Raw genomic sequence first — 13,537 nt, 5'->3', positions numbered from 1 at the left:
ACAAATACTACTGGTCAAAATTGACTCCGTTACAAGTAAAAGTAGCTCAGTCGACATGGTACTCGAGTAAGAGTAAAAAAGTACTTGCTTTTAAAGGTACTTAAGTATCCAAAAGTACATGCTATTAAATTTACTTTAAATAAAAGTAAGAGTAAGAGTACATTTCAAATCAAATGAATGGGATCACAGGACTACAGCAGATGTTGCAGATGCAGATGTTCATTAACAATCATTGAAATTGTAACCAGATGAACCTGCACCGTCCAACGAACTCTCTATCATTGGGAACTGGAACCCCCTCAAAGACCAATGTTGTCCCCACACCACTGGTTGAGAATCACTGTTTTACAAAAAACGACATCTCTGCTTTCAATAACTCAATGTTGAGGTCACTTGTCTTTACAGGAAGGACAATATAGGAGCACAACAAACTCTGTCTCCCCATGTCTGTCTTGTCTGTCTCCATTTCAAACCACAACACACACACACACACACACACACACACACACACAGTGCCACTTCCTACAAAATGTAGTTTTTGTGATCAACACACACTCACATTCTCACAACACGATGACATTGACCGAGACAAATAGGAAAAACACACGGTGAAAGTCTGGTTAACTTACGTCAACGTGTTTCTTTAAGTTGGACGTGGAGTTGTTGAAAGCAGAGATGTCGTTTTCCTTCGGCAAACACAATACACATTGGAAAATATATGACTGTTTGTCTGTGTCCATGTTTTTTACTCTGTAAAACTCAAACATGGAGTCCAGATAAGGCCAAGGATGTTCTGAAAGTTCCTCCGGATCATTATCACACTCAGTCTGAGACTCAGTCATTGTCGCGGTTTTGTGTTGACAAACACAGTGGAGAGCATGGCTACTTTGGCGGTATCCTTATGGGGAGGGATTACGTATTTCTGCTTTTACGTAGATCCCAGTGGAGAGCGTGCACTGTGATAGGTTTCCTTCTTTGACAAACACAGCTTGTGTTCAATAGTATTTAAAAAAAAAAGAAAGAAAAAAAAAAAGAGCAGACCTGAAAGTAACGAGTACTTTTCAGCCTTTCTAGAAATTAACTCGAGCAATCATAATTTCACGTCATGAAGATGTTATAGGTTAAAGCAACTAATGAAAGACAAGTAGGCAACTTCGAAGAGTTCTCATCTTTACTCTTTAGTGCAGGGCTTCAGGGCTGTAGTGCTACTGTGCATCATACTGTCAATTAACATAGCCTACTGTCCATCAACAACATTGGAAATACATAAATACAATACAACATTGTAAATAAATATAAATGAAATGTAAATGTGTTTGTCACTAATACTTAAATACAAGCAGATTAGTGTCCACTGGTTGTTTCTATTTGAAAGAGCCAAACATGCCCACGCCGGTCTGTAACAGAAATGAACTGCTGGCAGATTTCTGTCAGATCACTATTGTCAAGTCTCTTCCTTCATCTCATCCAGTCTCTCCTTCTCCTCCTCCATCTCCTCCAGCTTCTCCTCCTCTATCTCCTCCAGCCTCTCCTTCTCTACCTCCTCCTGCCTCTCTTCCTCTACCTTCTCTGGCCTCTCCTCCTCTATCTGCTCCAGCCTCTCCTTCTCTACCTCCTCCTGCCTCTCCTCCTCTATCTCCTCCAGCCTCTCCTTCTCTACCTCCTCCTCTCTTCCTCTATCTGCTCCAGCCTCTCCTTCTCTACCTCCTCCTGCCTCTCTTCCTTCATCTCCTCCAGCCTCTCCTTCTCTACCTCCTCCAGCCTCTCCTTCTCCTCCTGCCTCTCTTCCTCCATCTCCTCCAGCTTCTCCTCATCCATCTCTTCCAGCCCTCCTTCTCCTCCTGCCTCTCTTCCTCTACCTTCTCTGGCCTCTCCTCCTTCATCTCCTCCAGCTTCTCTTCCCCTACCTCCTGCCTCTCTTCCTCCATCTGCTCCAGCTTCTCCTCATCCATCTCCTCCAGCCTCTCCTTCTCCTCCTGCCTCTCTTCCTCTACCTTCTCTGGCCTCTCCTCCTCCATCTCCTCCAGCTTCTCCTCCTCCATCTCCTCCAGCCTCTCCTTCTCCTCCTGCCTCTCTTCCTCTACCTTCTCTGGCCTCTCCTCCTTCATCTCCTCCAGCTTCTCTTCCTCTACCTCCTGCCTCTCTTCCTCCATCTGCTCCAGCTTCTCCTCATCTATCTCCTCCAGCCTCTCTTCCTCCATCTCCTCCAGCTTCTCCTCATCCATCTCCTCCAGCCTCTCCTTCTCCTCCTGCCTCTCTTCCTTCATCTCCTCCAGCCTCTCCTTCTCTACCTCCTCCTGCCTCTCTTCCTTCATCTCCTATAGCCTCTCCTTCTCTACCTCCTCCTGCCTCTCTTCCTCTACCTTCTCTGGCCTCTCCTCCTCCATCTCCTCCTCCTCTATCTGCTCCAGCCTCTCCTTCTCTACCTCCTCCTGCCTCTCTTCCTTCATCTCCTCCAGCCTCTCCTTCTCCTCCTGCCTCTCTTCCTCTACCTTCTCTGGCCTCTCCTCCTCTATCTCCTCCAGCCTCTCCTTCTCTACCTCCTCCTGCCTCTCTTCCTCCATCTCCTACAGCTTCTCCTCCTCTATCTCCTCCAGCCTCTCCTTCTCCTCCTGCCTGTCTTCCCCTACCTTCTCTGGCCTCTCCTCCTTCATCTCCTCCAGCTTCTCCTCCTCTATCTCATCCAGCCTCTCCTTCTCTACCTCCTCCTGCCTCTCTTCCTTCATCTCATCCAGCCTCTCCTTCTCTACCTCCTCCTGCCTCTCTTCCTTCATCTCCTCCAGCTTCTCCTCCTCTATCTCCGCCAGCCTCTCCTCCTCTACCTCCTCCTGCCTCTCCTCCTCTATCTCCTCCAGCTTCTCCTCCTCTATCTCCTCCAGCCTCTCCTCCTCTACCTCCTCCTGCCTCTCCTCCTCTATCTCCTCCAGCTTCTCCTCCTCTATCTCCTCCTGCCTCTCTTCCTTCATCTCCTCCAGCTTCTCCTCCTCTATCTCCTCCAGCCTCTCCTTCTCTACCTCCTCCTGCCTCTCTTCCTTCATCTCCTCCAGCTTCTCCTCCTCTATCTCCTCCAGCCTCTCCTTCTCTACCTCCTCCTGCCTCTCTTCCTTCATCTCATCCAGCCTCTCCTTCTCTACCTCCTCCTGCCTCTCCTCCTCTATCTCCTCCAGCCTCTCCTTCTCTACCTCCTCCTGCCTCTCTTCCTCCATCTCCTACAGCTTCTCCTCCTCTATCTCCTCCAGCCTCTCCTTCTCCTCCTGCCTGTCTTCCCCTACCTTCTCTGGCCTCTCCTCCTTCATCTCCTCCAGCTTCTCCTCCTCTATCTCATCCAGCCTCTCCTTCTCTACCTCCTCCTGCCTCTCTTCCTTCATCTCATCCAGCCTCTCCTTCTCTACCTCCTCCTGCCTCTCTTCCTTCATCTCCTCCAGCTTCTCCTCCTCTATCTCCGCCAGCCTCTCCTCCTCTACCTCCTCCTGCCTCTCCTCCTCTATCTCCTCCAGCTTCTCCTCCTCTATCTCCTCCAGCCTCTCCTCCTCTACCTCCTCCTGCCTCTCCTCCTCTATCTCCTCCAGCTTCTCCTCCTCTATCTCCTCCTGCCTCTCTTCCTTCATCTCCTCCAGCTTCTCCTCCTCTATCTCCTCCAGCCTCTCCTTCTCTACCTCCTCCTGCCTCTCTTCCTTCATCTCCTCCAGCTTCTCCTCCTCTATCTCCTCCAGCCTCTCCTTCTCTACCTCCTCCTGCCTCTCTTCCTTCATCTCATCCAGCCTCTCCTTCTCTACCTCCTCCTGCCTCTCCTCCTCTATCTCCTCCAGCCTCTCCTTCTCTACCTCCTCCTGCCTCTCCTCCTCTATCTCCTCCAGCCTCTCCTTCTCTACCTCCTCCTGCCTCTCTTCCTCTATCTCCTCCAGCTTCTCCTCCTCTATCTCCGCCAGCCTCTCCTCCTCTACCTCCTCCTGCCTCTCCTCCTCTATCTCCTCCAGCCTCTCTTCCTCTATCTCCTCCAGCCTCTCTTCCTCTACCTTCTCTGGCCTCTCCTCCTCTATCTCCTCCAGCCTCTCCTTCTCTACCTCCTCCTGCCTCTCTTCCTCCATCTCCTACAGCTTCTCCTCCTCTATCTCCTCCAGCCTCTCCTTCTCCTCCTGCCTGTCTTCCCCTACCTTCTCTGGCCTCTCCTCCTTCATCTCCTCCAGCTTCTCCTCCTCTATCTCATCCAGCCTCTCCTTCTCTACCTCCTCCTGCCTCTCTTCCTTCATCTCATCCAGCCTCTCCTTCTCTACCTCCTCCTGCCTCTCTTCCTTCATCTCCTCCAGCTTCTCCTCCTATATCTCCGCCAGCCTCTCCTCCTCTACCTCCTCCTGCCTCTCCTCCTCTATCTCCTCCAGCTTCTCCTCCTCTATCTCCTCCAGCCTCTCCTCCTCTACCTCCTCCTGCCTCTCCTCCTCTATCTCCTCCAGCTTCTCCTCCTCTATCTCCTCCTGCCTCTCTTCCTTCATCTCCTCCAGCTTCTCCTCCTCTATCTCCTCCAGCCTCTCCTTCTCTACCTCCTCCTGCCTCTCTTCCTTCATCTCCTCCAGCTTCTCCTCCTCTATCTCCTCCAGCCTCTCCTTCTCTACCTCCTCCTGCCTCTCTTCCTTCATCTCATCCAGCCTCTCCTTCTCTACCTCCTCCTGCCTCTCCTCCTCTATCTCCTCCAGCCTCTCCTTCTCTACCTCCTCCTGCCTCTCTTCCTCTATCTCCTCCAGCCTCTCTTCCTCTATCTCCTCCAGCCTCTCTTCCTCTACCTTCTCTGGCCTCTCCTCTATCTGCTCCAGCCTCTCCTTCTCTACCTCCTCCTGCCTCTCCTCCTCTATCTCCTCCAGCCTCTCCTTCTCTACCTCCTCCTGCCTCTCTTCCTCTATCTCCTCCAGCTTCTCCTTCTCTACCTCCTCCTGCCTCTCTTCCTTCATCTCCTCCAGCCTCTCCTTCTCCTCCTGCCTCTCTTCCTCTACCTTCTCTGGCCTCTCCTCCTCTATCTCCTCCAGCCTCTCCTTCTCTACCTCCTCCTGCCTCTCTTCCTCCATCTCCTACAGCTTCTCCTCCTCTATCTCCTCCAGCCTCTCCTTCTCCTCCTGCCTGTCTTCCCCTACCTTCTCTGGCCTCTCCTCCTTCATCTCCTCCAGCTTCTCCTCCTCTATCTCATCCAGCCTCTCCTTCTCTACCTCCTCCTGCCTCTCTTCCTTCATCTCATCCAGCCTCTCCTTCTCTACCTCCTCCTGCCTCTCTTCCTTCATCTCCTCCAGCTTCTCCTCCTCTATCTCCGCCAGCCTCTCCTCCTCTACCTCCTCCTGCCTCTCCTCCTCTATCTCCTCCAGCTTCTCCTCCTCTATCTCCTCCAGCCTCTCCTCCTCTACCTCCTCCTGCCTCTCCTCCTCTATCTCCTCCAGCTTCTCCTCCTCTATCTCCTCCTGCCTCTCTTCCTTCATCTCCTCCAGCTTCTCCTCCTCTATCTCCTCCAGCCTCTCCTTCTCTACCTCCTCCTGCCTCTCTTCCTTCATCTCCTCCAGCTTCTCCTCCTCTATCTCCTCCAGCCTCTCCTTCTCTACCTCCTCCTGCCTCTCTTCCTTCATCTCATCCAGCCTCTCCTTCTCTACCTCCTCCTGCCTCTCCTCCTCTATCTCCTCCAGCCTCTCCTTCTCTACCTCCTCCTGCCTCTCTTCCTCCATCTCCTACAGCTTCTCCTCCTCTATCTCCTCCAGCCTCTCCTTCTCCTCCTGCCTGTCTTCCCCTACCTTCTCTGGCCTCTCCTCCTTCATCTCCTCCAGCTTCTCCTCCTCTATCTCATCCAGCCTCTCCTTCTCTACCTCCTCCTGCCTCTCTTCCTTCATCTCATCCAGCCTCTCCTTCTCTACCTCCTCCTGCCTCTCTTCCTTCATCTCCTCCAGCTTCTCCTCCTCTATCTCCGCCAGCCTCTCCTCCTCTACCTCCTCCTGCCTCTCCTCCTCTATCTCCTCCAGCTTCTCCTCCTCTATCTCCTCCAGCCTCTCCTCCTCTACCTCCTCCTGCCTCTCCTCCTCTATCTCCTCCAGCTTCTCCTCCTCTATCTCCTCCTGCCTCTCTTCCTTCATCTCCTCCAGCTTCTCCTCCTCTATCTCCTCCAGCCTCTCCTTCTCTACCTCCTCCTGCCTCTCTTCCTTCATCTCCTCCAGCTTCTCCTCCTCTATCTCCTCCAGCCTCTCCTTCTCTACCTCCTCCTGCCTCTCTTCCTTCATCTCATCCAGCCTCTCCTTCTCTACCTCCTCCTGCCTCTCCTCCTCTATCTCCTCCAGCCTCTCCTTCTCTACCTCCTCCTGCCTCTCCTCCTCTATCTCCTCCAGCCTCTCCTTCTCTACCTCCTCCTGCCTCTCTTCCTCTATCTCCTCCAGCTTCTCCTCCTCTATCTCCGCCAGCCTCTCCTCCTCTACCTCCTCCTGCCTCTCCTCCTCTATCTCCTCCAGCCTCTCTTCCTCTATCTCCTCCAGCCTCTCTTCCTCTACCTTCTCTGGCCTCTCCTCCTCTATCTCCTCCAGCCTCTCCTTCTCTACCTCCTCCTGCCTCTCTTCCTCCATCTCCTACAGCTTCTCCTCCTCTATCTCCTCCAGCCTCTCCTTCTCCTCCTGCCTGTCTTCCCCTACCTTCTCTGGCCTCTCCTCCTTCATCTCCTCCAGCTTCTCCTCCTCTATCTCATCCAGCCTCTCCTTCTCTACCTCCTCCTGCCTCTCTTCCTTCATCTCATCCAGCCTCTCCTTCTCTACCTCCTCCTGCCTCTCTTCCTTCATCTCCTCCAGCTTCTCCTCCTATATCTCCGCCAGCCTCTCCTCCTCTACCTCCTCCTGCCTCTCCTCCTCTATCTCCTCCAGCTTCTCCTCCTCTATCTCCTCCAGCCTCTCCTCCTCTACCTCCTCCTGCCTCTCCTCCTCTATCTCCTCCAGCTTCTCCTCCTCTATCTCCTCCTGCCTCTCTTCCTTCATCTCCTCCAGCTTCTCCTCCTCTATCTCCTCCAGCCTCTCCTTCTCTACCTCCTCCTGCCTCTCTTCCTTCATCTCCTCCAGCTTCTCCTCCTCTATCTCCTCCAGCCTCTCCTTCTCTACCTCCTCCTGCCTCTCTTCCTTCATCTCATCCAGCCTCTCCTTCTCTACCTCCTCCTGCCTCTCCTCCTCTATCTCCTCCAGCCTCTCCTTCTCTACCTCCTCCTGCCTCTCTTCCTCTATCTCCTCCAGCCTCTCTTCCTCTATCTCCTCCAGCCTCTCTTCCTCTACCTTCTCTGGCCTCTCCTCTATCTGCTCCAGCCTCTCCTTCTCTACCTCCTCCTGCCTCTCCTCCTCTATCTCCTCCAGCCTCTCCTTCTCTACCTCCTCCTGCCTCTCTTCCTCTATCTCCTCCAGCTTCTCCTTCTCTACCTCCTCCTGCCTCTCTTCCTTCATCTCCTCCAGCCTCTCCTTCTCTACCTCCTCCTGCCTCTCTTCCTCTACCTTCTCTGGCCTCTCCTTCTCTACCTCCTCCAGCCTCTCCTTCTCTACCTCCTCCTGCCTCTCCTCCTTCATCTCCTCCAGCTTCTCCTCTATCTCCTCCAGCCTCTCCTTCTCTACCTCATCCAGCCTCTCCTCCTCTATCTCCTCCAGCCTCTCCTTCTCCTCCTGCCTCTCTTCCTCTACCTTCTCTGGCCTCTCCTCCTCCATCTCCTCCAGCTTCTCCTCCTCTACCTCCTCCAGCCTCTCCTCCTCTACCTCCTCCAGCCTCTCCATCTCCTCCAGCCTCTCCTTCTCCTCCTGCCTCTCTTCCTCTACCTTCTCTGGCCTCTCCTCCTCCATCTCCTCCAGCTTCTCCTCCTCTACCTCCTCCAGCCTCTCCTCCTCCTCCAGCTTCTCCTCCTCCTCCAGCCTCTCCTTCTCCTCCTCCTCCAGCCTCTCCTTCTCCTCCTCCTCCAGCCTCTCTGCAGTCTGTCACCTTACACAATGTGTTAATGCATGACATGAACAGATACATTAGGGATACAATGATCGTAGAGCTTGATGGTACAGTTATTGCCTGAGCAAAAAAGGCTTTTACTAAATATTAAGATTACTTAATATGAATTAATTATATTTGATAATTATAAAATCACATGATCATCTAGAATCTGAGGTTTTATTGTATTTCCACCACAAATTTTCTTTATTTGTGTTTTTAAACCGTTGCTCTCTTCTACACAAATACATGAAAATAAGAATGAAAAAATAACTTTAACAAAGTGTATCTCTTTGGCATTAAATATTCTCTTTTATTCAATATCTGTATTGTTGAGCCTCTACCTATACACCCTTGAAATAACTTACACTTTGACTCCTAAAGAAGTCTCTTATACACTTTTCTTTTCTTTGACATCCTTCAAATCCTGGACAGCACACACACACACACGCACGTACACACGTACACGAACACAAACAGACACAAACACAAATGTAAATGACACCACTGATATTAATATCCATCTAGCTGACGTGACCCAGGAAGAACAAATGCCGAACATGTTGACAACCTGCAGATAACCTGCACTGTCTCTCTTCCGGTCCAACTAGCAGGTTGCAGGTAGTTTTAACAAGCAGAAAGAGTGACAGTGGGGACAGCCAATCACATGTAAGTTAGCGAGAAACCGGCAGCCAATCAGGGAGCGGTATTTAGGTTAGAGGCGGGACTTCTAGCAGAGACCGACATAACCCTCTGTGTGCCATAATCATTGACTAAACACTACGGACAGCGGTTGTATTGATAGTGACTACACAGTAGCGGCTGAATATTGGTAGGGACGTGTCCCTAGCGTCCCTACCCAATTCTACGCCCTTGAAAAGTAAAAGTATTTGTCTTGGAAATGTATTCAAGTAAGAGTAATAAGTACCAAAGAAATCTAATACTCAAGTAAAGTACAAAATCCTCTGGATATGTACTTAAGTACAGTACTTAAGTAAATATACTCCGTTACTGTCCACCACTGATGATATTCATGGTTTATATTAGGGGTGTCAACGATACAATAATAAATCTTAACCGTTTAGAAAAATCAATAACCGTTTACACGTCATTTTCCCTCCTCCTCGTTTATTTCTCACCAATATATACGGCTATAGTATCCGGCCCGCGAAGGAATATTTACTGGCCCGTTTAGTGAAAAAAAACCTTAAAAAATGCCGTATAGTGTCTGATATGAGCTGCCCTCTCTCATCTCCGCGCAGCACAGTGGAGACTTGCTCCTTAAGGCGCGCGGCCACAACAACCCTCACCGCGCGCCCCCGCTACGTTCTTCTTCGTGTACGTTCTTGATGTTGTTCTGATGACCGTCCGCCTCGTTGAACCACCACGATGTCGCTTTCTACTTTGAAAACTCGGAAAGTTGACACTGTATTTGGATAAGCTGTTGCACTCTTCAGACTCGTGGTGTGAGCGGAACCGGACCGGACCGGTACTTTATAATCAAAATGCGGCTGTGTCTCCGTCCAAAATCCGCTGCGCTCGCGCTGCCTGCTCGCACAGATCCGCTCGTATTCACATGCGCTGATGCAGGTCGAGTGTTGACTAGAAATATATGCAGACGGCGCTCCTTCAAAACAACATCAAGCCATGTGTGTGTAGTATTATATGTACAACAGTTGAGTGTAATTCATGCCAGGCAAAGTTGGCTTATAGTAACAGCACGGGATCCATGCGCAACCACTTACAATGGCTTTGATTTCATGGGATTAGCATTAGCATTAGCATTAAACGTTGACACCCCTAGTATATATGCTGACACATTTAGACAGTTGAACGGACTATTGTACATGTGATGACTCACACCATGAAAGAATTCATACATGTTTTGAAGAGAACAACTATTCAACTGAGAAACAACATAATCAGTTTTGATCAGCAAGATATGTTCAATCATTAATTGTGCAAATTGTAGATAATTGTACTCATTTGCATATATGTGCTAAAATATTTGCAAATTATTTAAAAGAATGAGAAATGATAATCTGTTGTGAAGCAGTGGCCAGTGGTTTGGAGGTTTACACATGTTGTTTAGAAAATATTCATTATCTTTTGAGAATTGTGGCAAAGCAATTGAGAAAAACTGTAAATGATGAACTGATGGTGGAATTGTTTTGAGTCCAGTTTGAATCACTGAATAGTTTCATGACATCTTTTTCTCTGGTGTCTGGTGTCTTTTCTCTCTCTCTATTTGATCTTCTATCATCTCTCCAGACTCTGTCAGGCTGCTGAATGGGACTAGTCTGTGCTCAGGCAGACTGGAGGTGAAGTCCAACCAGTCCAACCAGTGGTGGTCCTCAGTGTGTGAAGCTGACTTTGACCAGCAGGATGCAGAGGTGGTCTGTAGGGAGCTTGGCTGTGGGGCTCCTTCAGTCCTCCAGGGGGCGCTCTATGGAGACGTGGGGGCTCCAACGTGGACCAAAGAGTTCCAGTGTGGAGGCCATGAGTCTGCTCTCCTGGACTGTAGAAGCTCAGGCTCAGATAGAAACACCTGCTCACCTGGCAAAGCTGTTGGACTCACCTGCTCAGGTAGAAGAGGAGCTGCAGCTTTGATCTGGTTCATTTCTGTTCTCATCAAACTCACTTTGCTCTTTGACTGACGACTCTCTTCTTTCTGTTCAGAGCCTGTCAGGTTGGTGGGAGGAGCCAGTCACTGTGCTGGAACACTGGAGATGAGACATCAGGGAGACTGGAGACCAGTGGATGACGATGGCTGGACCCTGAAGGAAGCAGCTGTTGTCTGTAGAGAGCTGGACTGTGGCTCTGCTGTTTCTGTAGGACGGAGAGAGGAGTCCTCAGTCAGACCTGTGTGGTGGATCAGGTCTGACTGTGTTCATTCTGGATCCACTCTGAGGGAGTGTGCAACATCATTCTCCTCTTCCTCCATCCTGAATCTCACCTGCTCAGGTAAGCCCCTCAGTGACATCATCTATGACATCATCTATGACAGCAGTGTTCCCAGTATGTTCCTTCCTCTGTCCCAGTGACAGTCAGTGGTTTCCACTGGACTGAACTGTATAGTTCTCCAGGACAATGACGTCCTAGAAAGTAGAGAAGTGGGCTGGTTTCTGGAAGCTTCAGACCCTCCATATTAGGGGTGGGAATCTCTTGGCACCTCACGATTTGATTATAAACCGATTATAGATGCATCTTGATACAACAATTTTTTTTTTGTACATTTCCATGCATGATTAAAAAAAAACAAATTAAATCTGACTTTGCTACTCAGAGTTTGCTCGTCACTTTCTTCTTTTGTGGTAATTATTAAAGAAAATCAACAGGTTAATTACCTTCTCTCATATATTATGAAAGAAAAGGCTTTTCTTTGTCACAAGTAGAATGACTTCCTATGAACACAAAGTCCTCCTGTTACAGGCGATGAGCTTATCCCTGAGAGAAAACAGTGAACTGTAGCCGATATACAAATAAAAAGCTTTCAATGCAATAATCAATGCAGCTGCATTTCAACACATCACAGCGTAGCGGTCTGTGGTCTCCCGTGGGATAGTATCTTACGTCTCATACAGAGACCCAACAACAACAAGGTCTCTGCCATATTTATGCCGAGACGACGTTATGTTCAGTGTTTACGTAGCGGCTACGGTGTTAGCCTAGCTTAGGTATTTGTAAAGTTATTTTGTATCGTCTTAACGGACAGACTTAATAAACCATGACTTCAGACTTTTTACTAATCGTCATTACTTCGGCATACTCTCTTTAAATGGTAAATAAATCACAACGTGGTTTTTTGACAGCGACCGCTGCTGTGAATGCAGCTCTATGAGACTCACCGATCCCCCTCTGGGTAAAGGTAGAAACTCAGACAGGACGCCGTTTAGTTTCCTGGTGTGTCCGGGACTTCACAACATGTACAAAGCAGTAATAGTGTTTATTTCAGCCATGAATGATGAAACATTATCGGTGTAAATGCAGCGGGTGCCGGTGGGATTTCTCTCTCAGCCGTGTCTCTGTTATGTGTAACGCCACAGACTGTCCGGGCGCTGCATTTCAGAGTTCCACCTTTTGTGTTCCGTAAACAATACGGAATAAAAATAATCAATTTTTGACAATTGTGAATCGATTCCGAATCGTCCGCATCACGATGCTGTCACACAGCGGTGATGGGTGTCCTGTCTTGGGTTTTCTGTCTTGTGAATTTTATGTTTTATTTTGAAAAGTAACTCTCCTCTCGTTTCAGGTCACTTGCCCTTCCTCATGTGTCTCCGGTCTGACTTCATCCCTAATCCCTGATTGTTGTCACCTGTGCTCCCCTCCCTGATGTCTATATAGTCTGTGTCTTCCCCTGTCTCGTTGCCAGAGTATTTCGTCCCACGTCTGAATCTAGCCCATGACCACAGCTCTCGATCGCGTCCAAGTCTTCTTTGTTCAGTGTTTCAGGTATTCCTCGAGACGAGTGATTTTGTGTTTTGTTAAAGTTTTCAGTTCCTAGTTCATAGATAGTTTCTCGTAATAGTTTTGTCCTCCTCGTTTAGGAGCGTTTTCTGTTTTCAGCCTTTCAGTGCTTCGTTTTTTTTCCTCCCTTGTTGGAGCGTTTTGTGTTCTCGTGTTGTTCCTATTTTTCGATATTTGATATTCCTGTAGTAGTCTTGTGTCCTCCCTTTTGGAGCGTCTTTCGTTTGTTAAAGTTTATAATTTAGTCCCTGTTAGAGTAGACATTTAGTTAGCCTTTTGTTTTGTATCCTCCCCTGCGGAGCGTTTTCCTTTGTCGTGTTTGTACGTCCGCCACCTTCCCTATCCCCGCTCCCCTTCCCTTTTCCCTTCCCTCTCTCTCCCCTTTTCCTAAGGTTAGGATCCTAGTGAATTTTCATAGCCATTGTGTTGTCACTCGTTTATTGGAATTCGTGTGAACCTGTAAATAAAAGCTTGGATCTACTGTCCTCACTCTGCGCCTGAGTCCTCCTTCTAGTCCAGGTCTGTAAGATGCATCTAAGTATTGATTTTTTCCCCACCCCTACTCCATAGACTGCTGAGCTCCACCTGGCAGGACACACCTGTCTGTCTGTCTGTCTGTCAGACCTGTGACATCACTTCCTGTTTTGAGGGTCCATCTTGTTGAACGGAGGGTAAATGTGACCTTTCATCTCTCGTTCCTCATTTCCATCTAAAGTCTTACCAAACTCCTTTCAGTAGAGAACTACAAACAGGAAGTAGGACCATATAACAGCTGTGCTCAGGTCATTTCACTGGCTTCCAGTCCATTTTAGAATTGATTTGTTCATGTTAATGGGGGTTTTTCATGTCATGTCCTCATCCAAGGCACCTCAGAGGGATGACAGTGGCAGACATGTTTGCAGCAGCATCCTAGGATTCTCCGGGCCCTTTCATCTGTTTCTATCTGCCAGATGGATCTGAATCCTCCCTGACTCATTCAGTGTTAAATGAGCTCGATGGCCGATGAAGCGTTGACCATCTGGTGCTTTTATGCACACATCAAACTGTGCAGCTCTAATGTGATCATCACAGGTTAGCGGCTGCATGAGGACCATGAGGGAGAACATGG

At 49.2% G+C, this 13,537-nt stretch overlaps 1 protein-coding gene across 1 annotated transcript in view; it reads left to right on the top strand.

The window, feature by feature from the left end:
- Window positions 1-13,537, top strand: part of LOC311010055 (scavenger receptor cysteine-rich domain-containing protein DMBT1-like) — a gene marked incomplete at both ends in the record, with an annotated part of 528,569 nt that overhangs the window by 179,111 nt on the left and 335,921 nt on the right. Inside the window, 2 exons of the mRNA XM_084004536.1 lie at window positions 10,231-10,545; window positions 10,639-10,923. Of these exons, the coding sequence (XP_083860662.1) occupies window positions 10,231-10,545; window positions 10,639-10,923 (600 nt within the window). The remainder of the gene's footprint in view (window positions 1-10,230; window positions 10,546-10,638; window positions 10,924-13,537) is intronic.

Source organism: Eutrigla gurnardus (assembly GCF_963514095.1).
Source record: "Eutrigla gurnardus genome assembly, chromosome: 24".
In the NCBI taxonomy this organism is placed as follows: Eukaryota; Metazoa; Chordata; class Actinopteri; order Perciformes; family Triglidae; genus Eutrigla; species Eutrigla gurnardus.
Note: the sequence above shows the minus strand (reverse complement) of the source record. Positions and strands in the feature narration are given on the sequence as shown.